A 15,523-nucleotide genomic window follows, 5' to 3' on the forward strand; every position below is an offset into this window, starting at 1 on the left:
CACAGAGGAGGCGAATTTCTCCCAGATTCCACTTGACTCCCAGTATAAATAATTCGATCCTCCCAGCAAAGGGAAAATCCGGTTCTACAGCACCTGAGGATTGGTGCTTTCTGTCGGCCATTATCCCGAAATGCCGCCTGGGGGGTCTGCGACGTCACTTCCTGAGGCGGGGGAACTACAAGTCCCAGCAGGTACCTCCGGCGCCTCCTCATTGGGCGGAGGTGGCTGTCAATCAGGTGGGGGAGGTGCATTTCCGGTGTGCTGTCGGAGCCCCGTCTCCTTGGTGTGAAGGAGCGGAGCGATGAAGCGGTAGAGACGAAGTGGGGTGGGGGGTAGAATTTGGCAGCGTTGGTGAGGGCCCCCGGCGTGGCCCAAAGTGTTGAGATCCAGCCATGGAGCAGGAGTTCGCGGAGATCGACAAAAACGGGAACTGGCCGACGCTGTACCAGGTGAGGGCGGTGCGAAGTGTCCGGGAGTTTCGGAGCGCGGCCCGGGGCATTTGGTAGCCTTGTCTTTTTCCCCTTCCTCGTCCTTTTCCCCCCTCCCCCCCACCGGTCAGCCCCAGCCCCGGCGGTCGAGGCTGGCTGACTGACTGGGAGGAAGTGTTTGGTGGTGAGGATGTACCTGGATCCCGTATACCGGCAGCTCCTGTGTGTACGCAGTCGGTGTGGGAGCCGCTCGCGGATTGTGGCTGGGGGGGGCTGTCCTGTTAATTAGTGCTGTTAACAGCCACTCCAACAAATTACTGTACCAGCGTTCAAACCAAACAATATGCTCTGGTGGCATGTTGACCCTCTCTGGCTTTCTGAGATTATTTTACCCTTGGCGTAGGGCATACTTGATCATGGAAAACATTGTTCCCTGAATTCATCATCGTCAAATGTCAGTTGTTAAACAACATACAGCTTCTATTTTTCTTTCAATGACGAGTATTTAACGTTGATTATTGGTGCATAAATTAAGATTGCGTTTGGAAATGATCTCGATCAAATATCAATCCTACAACATTAATGGTTGTCTACCACATGCTCTCAACGATTCGTTTTCCTGTACATGAGGCTGACTCTTAATTCGTGGACGTAATATTGCAAATTCGGAAAGGTTTTGACGCTTATGTAGGGATGTAAAAATTCACTTGGTCGCATGTATCCAAAGAATAGAGTTTTTTTAAACTGTAAGCTTGGGTAAGTATCTTTTTTAAAAAAGGTTTGGTCCTAGTAAAATGTGCAAGGCCTTAGAATAGTTCACTTTCATTATTTTATCTGTAGCAAGTGAATCTTTCAATCCGTAAACACTTTCATTGTGGACAGAGCTAGGTCATATGGCTGTGGAAACTGAAGTGAGTCTGATAAAGCTTTTGAGGGATAGTTTGGGAAATCTGTTTGGGAGTGATTTGAGGTTTGGCATTTCTACCTTAGTTTTAGTAAAGGGTCAACAGATATAAGATTGTGGGTTTGTTGCAGGGAAAATGTGTGGCGACTTTGAGGCATTCATAACGGCTTTAATTTAAGAGTGCATTTAATATAGCAGAAACCTTCCAAACTGCTTTGCAGAGGGGAGTGAAAAGATCTGACCAGCCAAATACTGAGTTAAGGAGATGTGGGGAAAAGTAAAAAGGATTTGTATACAAGATTTTAAAAATCACTGAGATGGAATGGTGAGTATTGTTGAGGAAGGAAGCAATAGCTGAGTAGGAATGAATATGGCATGGGATGAAGACAACAGAAACAAAATGCTGGAAAATCTCAGCAGGTCTGACAGCACCTATGTCATTTAGACTCAACATTGGTTCTATTCTCTCCCCATAGATGCTGTCAGACATGCTGAGATTTTCCAGCATTTTCTGTTTTTGTTGCCCTCATCCCATGTCATATTTTGTTTAAGATTCCAACATCTGCAATATTTTGCTTTAGGATTAGGGCAGGAAGTTTCATAACAAAGTTCGTATTAGGTGGAGCTTGGGAGTTTGTTGAGCTGTGGAGAAGTTTAGCATTTCTATGGTAAAACCATAGTGGCTAAGAAACCTGTCCCTGTTTCAGCCCCTCAATTTGCCGTTGCTCAGTTCCATCCCATACCCAGACTGAATCTGTTTGACCCTTAGACCACTTCTGCTGATCACTGCAGTTTATCCCAGGAAATTGTACAATTATGCCAGATATGCATATTTGAAAGAATTGTTCCTTTGCCATGTAAAAGTTGTGCCGAACTTCCATTTATACTTCCAACTTCTAAACTTTCAAACTTCAATTCCTTAGTGCGTGAAGCCTTTACCACAGTAAACAATTTGCCTGGATTAAGAATGTCAACTCACTGTAGGGTCTTAAACTTCAAATTAGTCATATTTCCTTTTTTACAAAAAATGTCCAATTCTTGACTCTTTACTTATAGTTTTGGTCTATCTCTGTTCACTTTTGTCTATAATGGTTCATACATAATATCTTCACAACTAGCTGCTAACTGTGCTGTGGGAGCAAGGTGCTTGGTATTTGCTGCAGTGTTTCATATAACAAACCAGCCTCTTGATTTTGTATGTATTTGATCTAAACCACTTGGCATATTTGTTTTTTGCTTACTATAGTCCAGCAATCCATTTAGTAGATCCTGTCCTTAATGAACACAAGAAGTAACTGTTCCAAACATACTTATAAGACCCTTGTCAACCCCACTTGGAGTACTGTGCGCAGTTCTGGTTGCCTCACTACAAGAAGGATGTGGAAGCTATTGAGAGGGTGCAGAGGAGATTTACAAGGATGTTGCCTGGATTGGGAGGCATGCCTTATGAGAATAGGTTGAGGGAGCTAGGTCTCTTCTCCCTAGAGAGACGAAGATTGAGAGGTGACCTGATAGAGGTTTACAAAATGTTGAGAGGTATAGATAGGGTGGATTCTCGGAGGCTATTTCCCAGGGCTGAAATGGTCGCTACGAGAGGACACAAGTTTCAGGTGCTGGGGAGCAGGTACAGAGGAGATGTCAGGGTTAAGTTTTTCACTCAGAGGTTGGTGAGTGAGTGGAATCGGCTGCTGTCGGTGGTGGTAGAGGTGAACTCGCTGGCGTCTTTTAAGAGACTTCTGGATGAGTACGTGGATTTAATGGGATTTAATAGGATTGAGAGTTATAGATAGGCCTGGTAGGTATGGATATGATTGGCGCAACTTATGGGCCGAAGGGCCTGTTTGTGCTGTAGTGTTCTATGTTCTGTTATCCTGGTTTTGTTCCTTGTTTTGATATTAGTGTACTCTTATCTATGCTGGATAGTATTTACCATAATTTCAAGTCCCTAAATCTGACTTAGTATTTGGATGCCACCTATTTTAAGTAATTTTTGCATTCTAGTATATGCTGGTCGCAATCACTTGAACACACCTAGAATATTGTGCTCAGTTTTGTCTCCTTTTCTGAGGAAGGATGTTCTTGCTTTTGAGGGAGTGCAACATAGGTTTATCTGGCTGATTCTAGGGATGGTGGGACTGATGTACGAGGAGAAATTGACTAGGTTTGGATTGTTTTCGCTGGAGTTCAGAGGAACGAGGGGGGATTTCAGAATTATATAATTCTAATAGGACTAGACAGGGTAGATATGAGGGATGTTCCTGATGGTGGGTGTGTCCAGAACCAGAGATCACAGTATGCACAATTGTATACATAATTGTGCTTCCAAGTAGTTTGCAGTGAGTTAAGATGACTGTGGACCAGCAATGTCATAATTCAGATTGCATGCAGAATGCCCTGAATAATATCTCTGATTTCACTGGGGAACATAAGAAATCAGAACAGAAGTAGGCTGTTCAGCCCCATTTAATATGATCTTGGCTGATTGAATACTTCAGTGCCTTTCACACACACTGTCTCCATAACTCTTTACATTATTGTTAATCAGAAATATATCTTTGCTTTAATTCCATTCCATTAGCCTTCCTAATAGTTTATTGCACCTGCATGCTAGCTTTCAGTGACTTATGCCCAAAGAATTCCTTACTGCATTTACCTTGTCAAGACCTGTAAGAATTTTGTATGTTTTATTAAGTGTTGTCTCCCTACAGGAAGTCCCACCATCCTAGACATAGTGATGACCAACTGATAATTTAGCTGTGAGGTTTCTTAAAAATGATCTGTTGACACATCACTTTGCAAAAAGCAAAATCGTTTTATCTTGTGTTCTTTCGGAGTGATGTTTCTGTAATTAATTGTTTCTTGCATGTCTGTTGAATTTTGATGTGTTTTAGATCTAAGAGTTCAACTGAAATTCCTGTCACCCATCAAATTTTGGATCTGGTATATTTTAGTGTTCAGTGTGAAATTTCTTTTTGTACTGTTGGTATATTTTCATCATAAACTTGGGAATTTTAATTTGGAGAAATTCACTTCTGCAGCAAAAAAAAATTTTTGTTCTGTTGATCAAGGAACTGCAATTCCTTGACTTAAGGGTGAATTATAAATCCTACAGAGTATCTGAGGACCAGGACATCAAACCTGAGAATATGGTCATTGTTTACTGGGGACGCTGGTAATCCCCAGACTCCTGTATACTTTGGAGATTTGGATGATGTGCAGCAGGCGCCTCAAAGCATAGGAGAAATACCAGTTACAAAGCCTTCACAAGATTTCTATATCTGCTGGTAAGAAAGATAGTCCAAGAGCAGTCTTCTTTCCCAAGCCAATTTGCCCAGCATTGAGATGCTAATAATGAAGAACAATTTGGCACAGAAACATCAAGTCTGCACTGACAGATGACCTCTAGCTAAACCAAAGTCCTTTTTAACTCTACATGATCAGTATCCCTCCATTCCCTGTGTATTCATGTATCTGTCAAGATGCCTCTTAAACATTGCTCTTGTAGCTGCGTCTACCGCCTCCTCTGGCAGTGCATTCCAAGCACCTAACTATCCTCTGAAAAAACTTGCCTTTCGTATCTCCTTTAAACTTTTCCCCCTTTACCTTAAACTTAGAAACATAGAATCCTACAGTGCAGAAGGAGGCCATTTGGCCTACTGAGACTGCACCGACCATAATCCCACCCAGGCCCTAACCCTATGTGTTTACCCTAGCTAGTCTCTCTGACGCTAAGGGGCAATTTGGCATAGCCAATACGTACTGCTGTTGGACTATCTTGTACGCCTTTGGACAGTGGGAGGAAACCAGAGCACCTGGACAAAACCTGCTCAGACATGGGGAGAATGTGCAAACTCCGCATAGACATGTTGCGAATTGAACCCAGGCCCCGGCGCTAACCATTGTGCCAATGTGCTGCCCACGCTGTTCCCTAGTAATTTACATTTCTACCCTGGGGAAAAATATACCAATTATTCATTTTAATCACTAAACCAGCCATGTTAGTTATGTATCTTACACAAGCCTCCTGAAACAACTGGTCTACTTGAAACTTGGTCATGGGCAAGGGGGCCCCAGATGACAGTGGAAATGCTTTATGGGTGTCCGCAAAGCATTCCTAAAGAGGAATCCCTGCCAACTCGTGGGTCCCTGGCCTGTGACTGACCAAAAAGAAGGTTCATTCAGGAAAACACCAACACATTGAGTGACTTTGTCAGGGACATGTAGCAATAAAGTTGAGGTGTTGAAGGAAGTGCACCAATCTCCAAACAACCTAGCTACAAAACCCTTCCAAGTATCACCAGTTCCACATATGGGAGGGTCAGCAGATCACACATTAGACTTGTAGCCATCTCAACCTATCATGCCAGATTGAAAATAAGACATCCTCAATCCCAAGGGAGAGAACATTACCGTTTTGATTTGAAATGTGACTTTTGAATGGATGGAAAATTGATTCTCGTGCATGCAAATAAATTAAGGAAGAGGAAGAACCGATGTAATATAGGGAATTGTCAGTCGATTTACATTTAGCAAGTTCCCACAAAAACAATAGTATATAACTTGTTCAGGAGCAACCTGATACTACCCAAGAGCGAACTTGCAATGGTAACATTGCTTATGGCTGTGTAGCACTAGAAAATGTGTTTTGTTTTTCTCAAAAGTCAATCAAAAAAGTGGCTTAATTTCTGCAATAAAACCTATGAGGTTGCTCATCTTGTAACACACATACAGTCAGTCACCAGTAAAACTGATGTAAATAACAAAAAATGCTTTGCTGGCTGCTTACAGCAGGTACTTGTCTGAACGGAATTTTGCAAGTGAGCTTGTCCAGAACTGCTTTGACTTAAGTCACGTTCCAGAGTGTTGCAAACTTGGAGTTTAATCATCAAATCTGCTAAGTATGCAAGGAAAGATGCTTGGTAACAAAAATATCCATTCATTCATTGTTCACCTATAGCAAGTTGAAGCACCTTAATGCCTACAGTCATGTTAGCTGCAGGGAACTCAATTTGGTGATGTTCAGAAAGCTGGCCACTTGTGTTTCATTTTAATTGCTTACTATATACAGTCAGAATGTTGTAGCAGTGTCTCTGGTCTTAGCCAGAGGTTTTAATGATCAAAAATTAATATTGTTTTTGGCTCACCAAAATTTGGCTGCTTTCAAATTGTAACCATGTAGTAGAAACAAATTAATTTATTCTTACATTGTAGGTTTGGTTTTCTGTTAGCATCTTGTTAAATTATCTAGAATTATTGCTTTGGTCACTAGTTGATTATTTGTATGCTTTGGATTACAGGGTGGTGGGGGAAGTAACTCATGAATTTCTTTGGGATGTGTAGCATTCTACAGCATTGTTGATGGCCTCTTAGGGATTAAAACCAGCTTCTCTTAAGCAAACAGTTTGAATTTCATGATAATAATATATGCAAACAGATGTTGGTTTTTGCTTTTATTCTTAATTGCAGTCAGTTTGGTCATCATTGAATAATTTTCTGATAGCTACAAAGTTGGCCCTCAATGATAATTCAGTTACAAAGACAACATGAGGAATGTCATTTTTTCGATCTACTTCAGACATCCAGATCTAGATTCACAAAATACGTTTAGGCAATGACGAAACACTGATTTAAACAAATTTTAAAACAGAATACATTTTGAATCCTGTTTCTTTTCTTTTGTTGTACAGATATATGCATTTCTTTAGATTTGCTTACCATTTAATATTAAGGTGAAACTCTGAACCTTTTGCAGGTACTTTAGTGTGAACAAGCTACATTTGAAATATTCAGTCCGTGTGATGGTGTTTCAATTATAAACAGTAAAGGGCAAAAGTCAATTATGTTTGGAGATAGAAGTCTTTGTCTTGCTGCAAAGTGCCAGAGAACCATTGGTTGCTCTCCCCCTTTTCACGTAGACAGCATACTAACCAATGGTGATTTAAGCTGAGATTCACAACATCTCAGGTGAGGGGCAGAGTTAAGAAGGCAGGGTCTACATGGATAACCCCAGCCAGTATGGGAATTGAACCTGTGCCGTTCTGCATCATGAACCAACCATCCAGCAAACTAATGACGACAACACACCCACCCGCCCACCACAAGTTTCATAAAATAAATGCACTAATGTTTGCAAATGACAAGCAAAGATCAGAAGACCAATCTCGGAATGTGTGCCCAGAATTAATAACTCTAACCAGAGTGCTATAAATTTTGCTTATACTTCCCCTCACTTGTATTCTTGATTCAGCTGTCTGGCTGAATATTCTCAAGCATCTGTGTGGTTTTAGAAAATCAAAAGCCGCTTCTTAGCATTGTAATTAGCTAAAGAGTTGATGCCAAGCAAAAGAAGACAAGTTTGGTCAGAAGTGGTAGATATTAAAGGTGGAAAGGTTTTCCAAGGAAATTTCAAAACTCAGGGCCTTGATAGATGATTGCCCAGCTGTGGTGGTTAAGGAAGTTGGGGGTACGTAAGGTCAGAATTGGAGTAAGAGTTTTGAGGGCTGTGAACATGGAGTTGGAGAAGGTGAGGCTATGAAGGGGTTTGAATACAAATGAGCATAGTATGTTTGAAGCATTGCTGGGCATTGAGTTCTGGGGTAGCATAGTTTTAGGTGAACTCCAATTTCAGGGTCAAAAGTGGGATGCTACAGCATTGTAGTAGTCTACTCTGAAGGTAATGAAAGTTTAGAGGTTGTTTTCTGCATCAGATGGAGTGATGGGAAGTACCTGGAGATGGGTGTTATGGGGATACAAGTAGCAATCTTAGCATCTGAGAGAACATGAAATTGGGGGACTTAGCCCTGGGTCTAGTTCATCAATTTCACTGTACCAATCTGAAGCAGTTGTCTCCATAAAATCCCTCTGCCATTGTTATGCCCACTTTTTGAAATTTCCGGTCTTGCTTCCTCTGGTTAGCACGGAAGGTCAACAACTTTTTACCAGAGGAACTGTATTTAAAAATCATTTAAAATTTACGTAAGATAAAAACTATTGGAAACTGCCAGGTGAAAATTTGACAAGGTGTTAAATGCCTCTAGTATAATTTGTAATAAAATGCATGTGTTGAATATATCTGTTACAATAATGACTCAAATCTGTCTGAAAATAGAACGTCTTTAGGCATCAATGTTAACTGAATAAACAGAATCTTGGGAAATTCAGTTGAGTGCTGTATTGATGCACTGTGGCACCTGGGTAGTTGTCTGCTTTGCCACTTTCACACCTGATTTTAAACTAATAAGGCAGGGATGAGATCCACAGCAGTAGGCCAGAGTACAGAGATTGAAGAACTCAGTAAATGGGCCCAGTAAAGCCAAGAGAAATAAAACAGTGTACAAATGGTCTGAGGTGTAACCAAATGAGAAAATGCTGAAAAATCTCAACAGGCCTGGCAGCATCTGTATGGCAAGAAAAGAGCTGACATTTGAGTCCAGATGACCCTTTGTCAAAGCCCATGTGTTTGCTTTAATGCAAGGAGTATGACAAGGTAAGGCGGATGAACTTCAGGCTTGGATTACTACATAGAATTATGATGTAGCAATTAAGGAGACTTAGATGAAAGAAAGGCAGGACTGGCATCTTAGCATTTCAGGATTTAGATGCTTCAGGTGAGATAGAAAAGGTGACAAAACAGGTGGGGATGTTGCTTAATGATTAGAGAAAATGTCACAGCTATACAGGGGAGGAACACCTTAATGGGATCATGCAGTGAGGCCATTTGGATAGAGCTCTGGAACAGGAGCAGTGGGGTTGTACTACAGACCTCCCAACAGCCACTGGAGGAACTGATTTGTCATCAGATTACGGGAAGATGTATGAACAACAGGGTTGTTGTGATGGGCAATTTTAACTTCCCCAATATATACTTGGATTCCTTTGCTACCAGGGGCTTGGACAGGGCAAGTTTGTTCAGTGTCTAAGAGTGCTTGAGGCACTACGTAGAAAGGACAGATGATTGTCTCAGTGGGGGACCATTTTGGAAAGTGATCACAATTCTATAAGTTTCAATATATTTGTAGGAAAGGACAGAAGTAGACCTAGAGTGAAAGTACTAAACTGGGGGATGACTATGACAGTATAAGGCAGGAGCTTGGGAATATAAACTGGGAGCGGCTGTTTGAGAATAAATCCACATCCAATATGTGGGAGTCTTTTAAAAATCAGTTGTGAACAATTCAGGACAAGTATGTTGTGCAGGTTTGGTGAATTGGCCATGCTAAATTGCCCCTTAGTGTCTTGGAATGCATAGATTAGTGGGGTAAATATATGGAATTATGGACGTAGGGCCTGGATGGGATTGTTGCCTGTGCAGGCTTGATGGGCTGAATGGTCACCTTCTGCACTGTAGGGTTTCTGATTGTGAGCTTAATGAAAATTTCAGGAAGTTGAAAATGGATAAGGCTCTTGAATACAAAAATTGCTGGTAAGAGCTTAAAACAGGGACTTAAGGCTAAAAGGTGCCACAAAATGTCTTTGGCAGGCAGGATTAAGGAGAATCCCAAAGCTTTTTGTATGTGTGTGAGGAGGAAGAGGGTAGTTATGGAAAGGGTGGATCCACTCGAGGACAATGGAGGGAATTTGTGTGTGGAACCAGATGAGATTGGTGAGTACTTTGCATCTGTATTCACAAAGAAGGATGATGTGGTGGATAGTGAGTGCAGAAAGAAGGATGTTGACATTCTAGGACATGTTGAGATAAAAGGGCAGGTATTGGAGGCTTTAAAAAAAAAAGTGGACAAGTCTCCACGGGCAGATAGGGTCTTTACTAGAATACAGAGAGGCGAGGGAAGAAATTGCTGAGACCTTGGTCAAAATCTTTGTATGCTCTTCAGCCATGGGTGAGATACCAGAAGATTGAAGAGTAATTAACATTGTTCTTCTGTTTAAGTAGGACAAAAGAGAGAATCTGAGAAATTACAGGCCTGTGAGCCTTGCATCGATGGTGGGGAAATTATTGGAGAAGATTCTCGGGGATAGGATGTACTGGTGCTTGGAAGAGAATAAGCTTATTAGCTATAAGCAACATGGTTCTGTGAAGGAGAGGTCATGTCTCAAACTTGATTGAGTTCTTTGAGGAAGTGACAAGAAAAATTAATCAGGACAGGGCAGTGGATGTTGTGTACATGGACTTTAAAGCCTTTGTTAAGTTCCTTATGGCAGGCTGATACAGAAGATGGAGTCACATGGGATCCAAGTTGAGCTGGTAAGATGGATACAAAACTGGCTTGGGCATAGAAAGCAATGGAAGGATGAAGATGGTGCAGTGGTTAGCGCTGCTGCCTCAGCACCAGGGATCCAGGTTTAATTCCAGCCTTGGGTCACTGTCTTTCAGAGTCTGTACTCTTTCCTGTGTCTGCGTGCATTCCTCTGGGTGCTCTAGTTTCCTCCCACACTCCAAAGATCTGTGGGTTAGGTGGATTGGCCCTGATAAATTGCCCCTTGATGTCAGGGGGACCAGCAGGATGGGGTTACAGGGATACAGCCTGGATGTGATTGTCAGTGTAGACTCAATGTGCCAAGTGGCTGCCTTCTGCTCTGTCTTGATTCTATAGATTCTACTTTTTTAACTGGAGGTCTATGAGAAGTAGTGTTCCACAAGAATCAGTGCTGGGGCCTATATGATTTGGAGGAAAATTAGGTGGCCTGATTGGTAAAATTGCAAATGATACAAAAATTGGGGGAATAGAGAATACAGCAGGAGATAAAAAAAAAGCTGGAGTCCTGGACCGAAAATGGCAGATGGAATTTAAGTTGGACAAACATGAGGTGATGCAATTTGGAAGGTCTACTGCAAAAGGAAAATACGCAGTAAATGGTAATGCTCTTAGAAATATTAGTATACAGAGGGCTCTAAGCATGCAGATTCACAGTTCCCTGAAGGAGGCAACTCAGGTGGCCAAGGTGGTCAAGAAGGCATGTGGTATGCTGGCCTTCAGTTGGACCATTGAGTATAGGAATTGGAAAATCATGTTGTCGCTGTATAAGACTTTGGTTGGGCTGCATTTGGAGTACTGTGTACAATTCTGGTTGCCACATTACTGGAAGGATGTTGATGTATTGGAAAGAGTGCAGAATAGATTTACCAGGATGTTGCCTGATTTGGAGGATAAGAAAGAAAAAGGTTGAACAAACTTGGATTGTTTTCACTGGCATGTCAGAGGATGAGGGGAGATCTGATTGATGGGCTTGGATATAGTGGATAGTCAGTCTTTTTTCCAGGGTGCAAGGGCCAATTACTTGGGGGCATGGGTTGAAAGTGAGAGGGGGAATGTTTAAAAGAGATGTTTAAAAAAGGAAGAGGCTGGCTAGGGTGAATGTTGGTCCTTTAGAGGATAAGAAAGGGGACCTAGTGGTAGGGGATGTGGATATGGCTAAGGTATTGAATAACTTTTTTGTTTCTGTCTTCACGGAGGAGGACGTGAATAATTTGCCGGGTGTTAGCGATAGAAAGGTGGTAGGACTGGAGGGTCTTAATGACATTACTGTTACTAGAAAGGCGGTGCTCGACAGACTAGAGGGGCTGATTGTGGACAAGTCCCCAGGACCGGATGGAATGCATCCGAGGGTTCTGAAAGAAATGGCGGAGGTGATAGTGGATGCCTTGGTGGTTATTTTCCAAACGTCGCTGGATTCCGGGGAAGTGCCGGATGATTGGAAAACGGCTAATGTTACGCCATTGTTTAAGAAGGGTGCCAGGTAAAAGGCGGGGAATTATAGGCCGGTTAGTTTAACATCTGTGGTAGGTAAAATGTTAGAATCTGTCATTAAGGAGGAAATTGCGAGGCATCTTGAAGGGAATTGCTTGATAGAGCAGACGCAGCACGGTTTCATTAAAGGGAAGTCGTGTCTGACAAATTTACTGGAGTTCTATGAGGATGTGTCTAGGGCGGTGGATAGAGGAGAGCCGGTGGATGTGGTCTTTCTAGATTTTCAGAAAGCGTTTGACAAAGTACCTCACAAGAGGTTATTGCAGAAGGTCGAGGGACATGGAGTTGGGGGTAGGGTGTTAGCGTGGATAGAGGATTGGTTGTCAAATAGGAGGCAGAGAGTGGGGGTCAACGGGTGCTATTCGGATTGGTGGATGGTGACTAGTGGAGTGCCCCAGGGGTCGGTGCTGGGACCTCAGCTTTTTACCATTTATATAGATGATCTGGAGGAGGGAACCGAGTGTAGAGTGTCGAAATTTGCTGATGACACCAAGATTGGGGGAACGGCAAATTGTGCGGAGGGTGTGGAGAGTCTACAGAAGGATCTAGATAGGCTGGGCGAATGGGCCAGGAAATGGCAAATGGAATTTAATGTTGGCAAGTGTGAGGTGGTCCACTTTGGTAGGAAAAATGGTAGGAAGGACTATTACTTACGAGGTGAAAAACTGCAGCAGGCGACGGTGCAGAGGGACCTCGGGGTCCTTGTGCATGAGTCGCAAAAACCCAGCTTGCAGGTGCAGCAGGTGGTCAGGAAGGCGAATGGGATGCTGGGCTTCATAGCGAAGGGGATTGAATATAAAAGTAGGGAGGTCTTGCTGCAGCTGTATAGGGCATTGGTGAGGCCGCAACTGGAGTACTGTGTGCATTTTTGGGCGCCGCACCTGCGCAAAGATATTTTGGCCTTGGAGGGAGTGCAGAGGAGGTTTACTAGGCTGATACCGGAGTTGAGGGGGTTGAGCTATGAGGAGAGGCTGAATAAACTGGGCTTGTACTCGTTAGAGTTTAGAAGAATGAGAGGAGATCTCATTGAGACGTATAAGATGATGAATGGGATGGATAGGATAGAGGTGGAAAGACTCTTCCCTCTCAAAAAAGACAATAGGACTAGGGGGCACAGCCTCAAGATAAAAGGGGGGCGGTTTAGAACGGAGTTGAGGAGGAACTTCTTCACTCAAAGGGTGGTGAATCTCTGGAATTCTCTGCCCGTTGAAGTGGTGGAGGCTGCCTCGCTAAATATTTTTAAGACGCGGGTTGATGGGTTTTTGACAGGAGAGGGGATTAAGGGTTATGGGGAGAGGGCGGGAAAGTGGAACTGAGCAGCGACAGATCAGCCATGATCTTATTGAATGGCGGGGCAGGCTTGAAGGGCTGGATGGCCTACTCCTGCTCCTATTTCTTATGTTCTTATGTAAGGGGCAAGTTTTTCACACAGGGTGGGGGATGCATGGGACACGCTGATGGAGGAGATGGAAGCAGATTCTATAACGGCGTTCAATAGGCATCTGGATAGATGCATGACTAGGCAGGGAATAGAGGGATATGGACTATGGGGGTTTTTTCAGAGATTTAAGTATTGAGCTGAACTTTAGCTAATACAAAGATTCTCAATGACAGTATCCTGGTGAAAGACATTCTTTATTGACCAACATATGCTGGGAGAAATGTGCTGGGTATTCCAACACTTCTCTGAAGTTATATTACATTGGCAATATAATTATACAATTTCCAAAAGTCATTTTACCTCTCCCCTGGCTCCTTCCAGCTGGACGTGAATCAATTATCATCAGTGCAAGTCAATCAATTATTAGTAAATGGCACATACCTTGTCAATTGCATTTATTCTCTGACAGCATGGGAGCAGTGGCTATGAATGATTTCTGACAGTCTTTCCCATGGCCATTTGTTTCTTGCCCCAGATCCTCATCTGGTTTAACGCTTTGTCTATTCATTAAACTCCATGGGATCACTAGCTTTGTCCTTGGCTGATGAATGTTCTATTCATGAGGGCAGTCTAGAGCCCATGCCGATAAGAGCTGTACTTCTGTGAGCGTGTATTGTTATCAAGAATTTGTTTCACTTTTTACTTAACTACTTCCCATGGTGCTTAGAAATCTGTCATTGGCCAGGGTGTATGTTGTTTTTTCAATAACACTCTTTCAGAAATAACATGTTTAAATTCTCTAACTGTGGTTGTTCTTCCATTGCAGATAGTACCTCCTGTAAAATATATGTGTAAGGCAGTCTGTGATTCTTATCCTAAGTTAACCCACTCTGTTCTAATAATCTTTGTGCTTTAGTCCCAGGGTATTTTGAATTCCTCTAACAGGCCTTGAAGAGGCAAGGAAATATTAGATTAGAAAGGCATCTATATCGACACAGACTTGGTGGGCTGAAGGGCCTATTGCTGTACTGTATTGTTCTTTATCTATTCCTGCGCTCTGACCCTTGAATCCATGCGGTGCAGCTTGAGCTGAACTGATGACTTAAAATCCGACAAATTCTAAAATGCAGCACAGCCTCGATTTGAGTTTTCAGACATTAGCTTTAGGGAGCAAAAATTTCTTTCAGTTCAAATGTGTAGAATTAAGACTTTTTTTCTGGCTATTTTCTAAATTTTTTTAAAGAAAGCTTTTACTAGCGCATTCAGCACAATTTTTCATCAACTCTATTACAAACAGTAATGGGCAAAGACATCATCTATAACCATGCTTAGTTGCACCATCTCAAACAGGTTTATATAATTAATTTTTTTATTAAAATCATTTGAAATAATGTTTTTAGGTTTCTTTTCATGTTAATGTGATCCAACTGAGGTTGGGAGCCACAAATGAGATGTTGAAGAACCACAGATTGCCACCACCAGCTCTAGCCTATGTAATTTCATAATTACATTGAGTTTGAGGTCAGGTCATTTTGTAAATCATCAGTAGTCGTCTCAGTGCCAGTGTAATTTCATTTATTTCTCCAGACGACTACTCCTTTTGTACCAATTTTTTGTTTCTTATTCATCCTTTGGTTTCACCCAGAATCATTGCAGCTTTTAGTTTAATTAATAGCCTTTCATGTGGAACTTTATCAGCAGTCTTTAGAAGTCAAGATATGGCGTATCATTTACTACAGTCCTTTTTCTTAAAAGCTACGTTTGGTAAGACACAACCTTTTGAGTTCATGCTGACTGCTTTTAACTATTATTACACACCCAGTCAATTTTACTTCATGATTGATTTTTCATAATGGAAGAAAATCTAATGGATCAGTAATTCTGTTTCACCATTTTTGAATGTGCCACAAATCGACCTGCTCAGTAGCCATTATTGATACAATCATAACAAGCGTCTCGCCAACCGACTATCTCAACACAATGAGAGAAATACCAATTTTCACTGCGCATTTATTGTTTTGAGCTCATTTGACATGTTTAAACTTTCTATCTAATTTATAATGGAAGTCATTCATTTTATTTAAAATACCCCTAACCGGAAGAC

General features: G+C 42.0%; 1 protein-coding gene across 1 annotated transcript in view; it reads left to right on the forward strand.

Annotated features, from left to right (window-relative positions):
* The first annotated feature begins 269 nt into the window (after positions 1 to 269).
* The window catches only part of LOC145353955 (tyrosine-protein phosphatase non-receptor type 1-like), a 101,007-nt gene continuing 85,753 nt past the window's right edge, over positions 270 to 15,523 (forward strand). The window contains exon 1 of the mRNA XM_080204978.1: positions 270 to 449. Within this exon, the coding sequence (XP_080061104.1) occupies positions 393 to 449 (57 nt within the window). The 5' untranslated portion in view covers positions 270 to 392. The remainder of the gene's footprint in view (positions 450 to 15,523) is intronic.

Source organism: Carcharhinus amblyrhynchos, chromosome 16 (genome assembly GCF_965287045.1).
Source record: "Carcharhinus amblyrhynchos chromosome 16, sCarAmb.v2.hapA, whole genome shotgun sequence".
Classification (NCBI taxonomy): domain Eukaryota; kingdom Metazoa; phylum Chordata; class Chondrichthyes; order Carcharhiniformes; family Carcharhinidae; genus Carcharhinus; species Carcharhinus amblyrhynchos.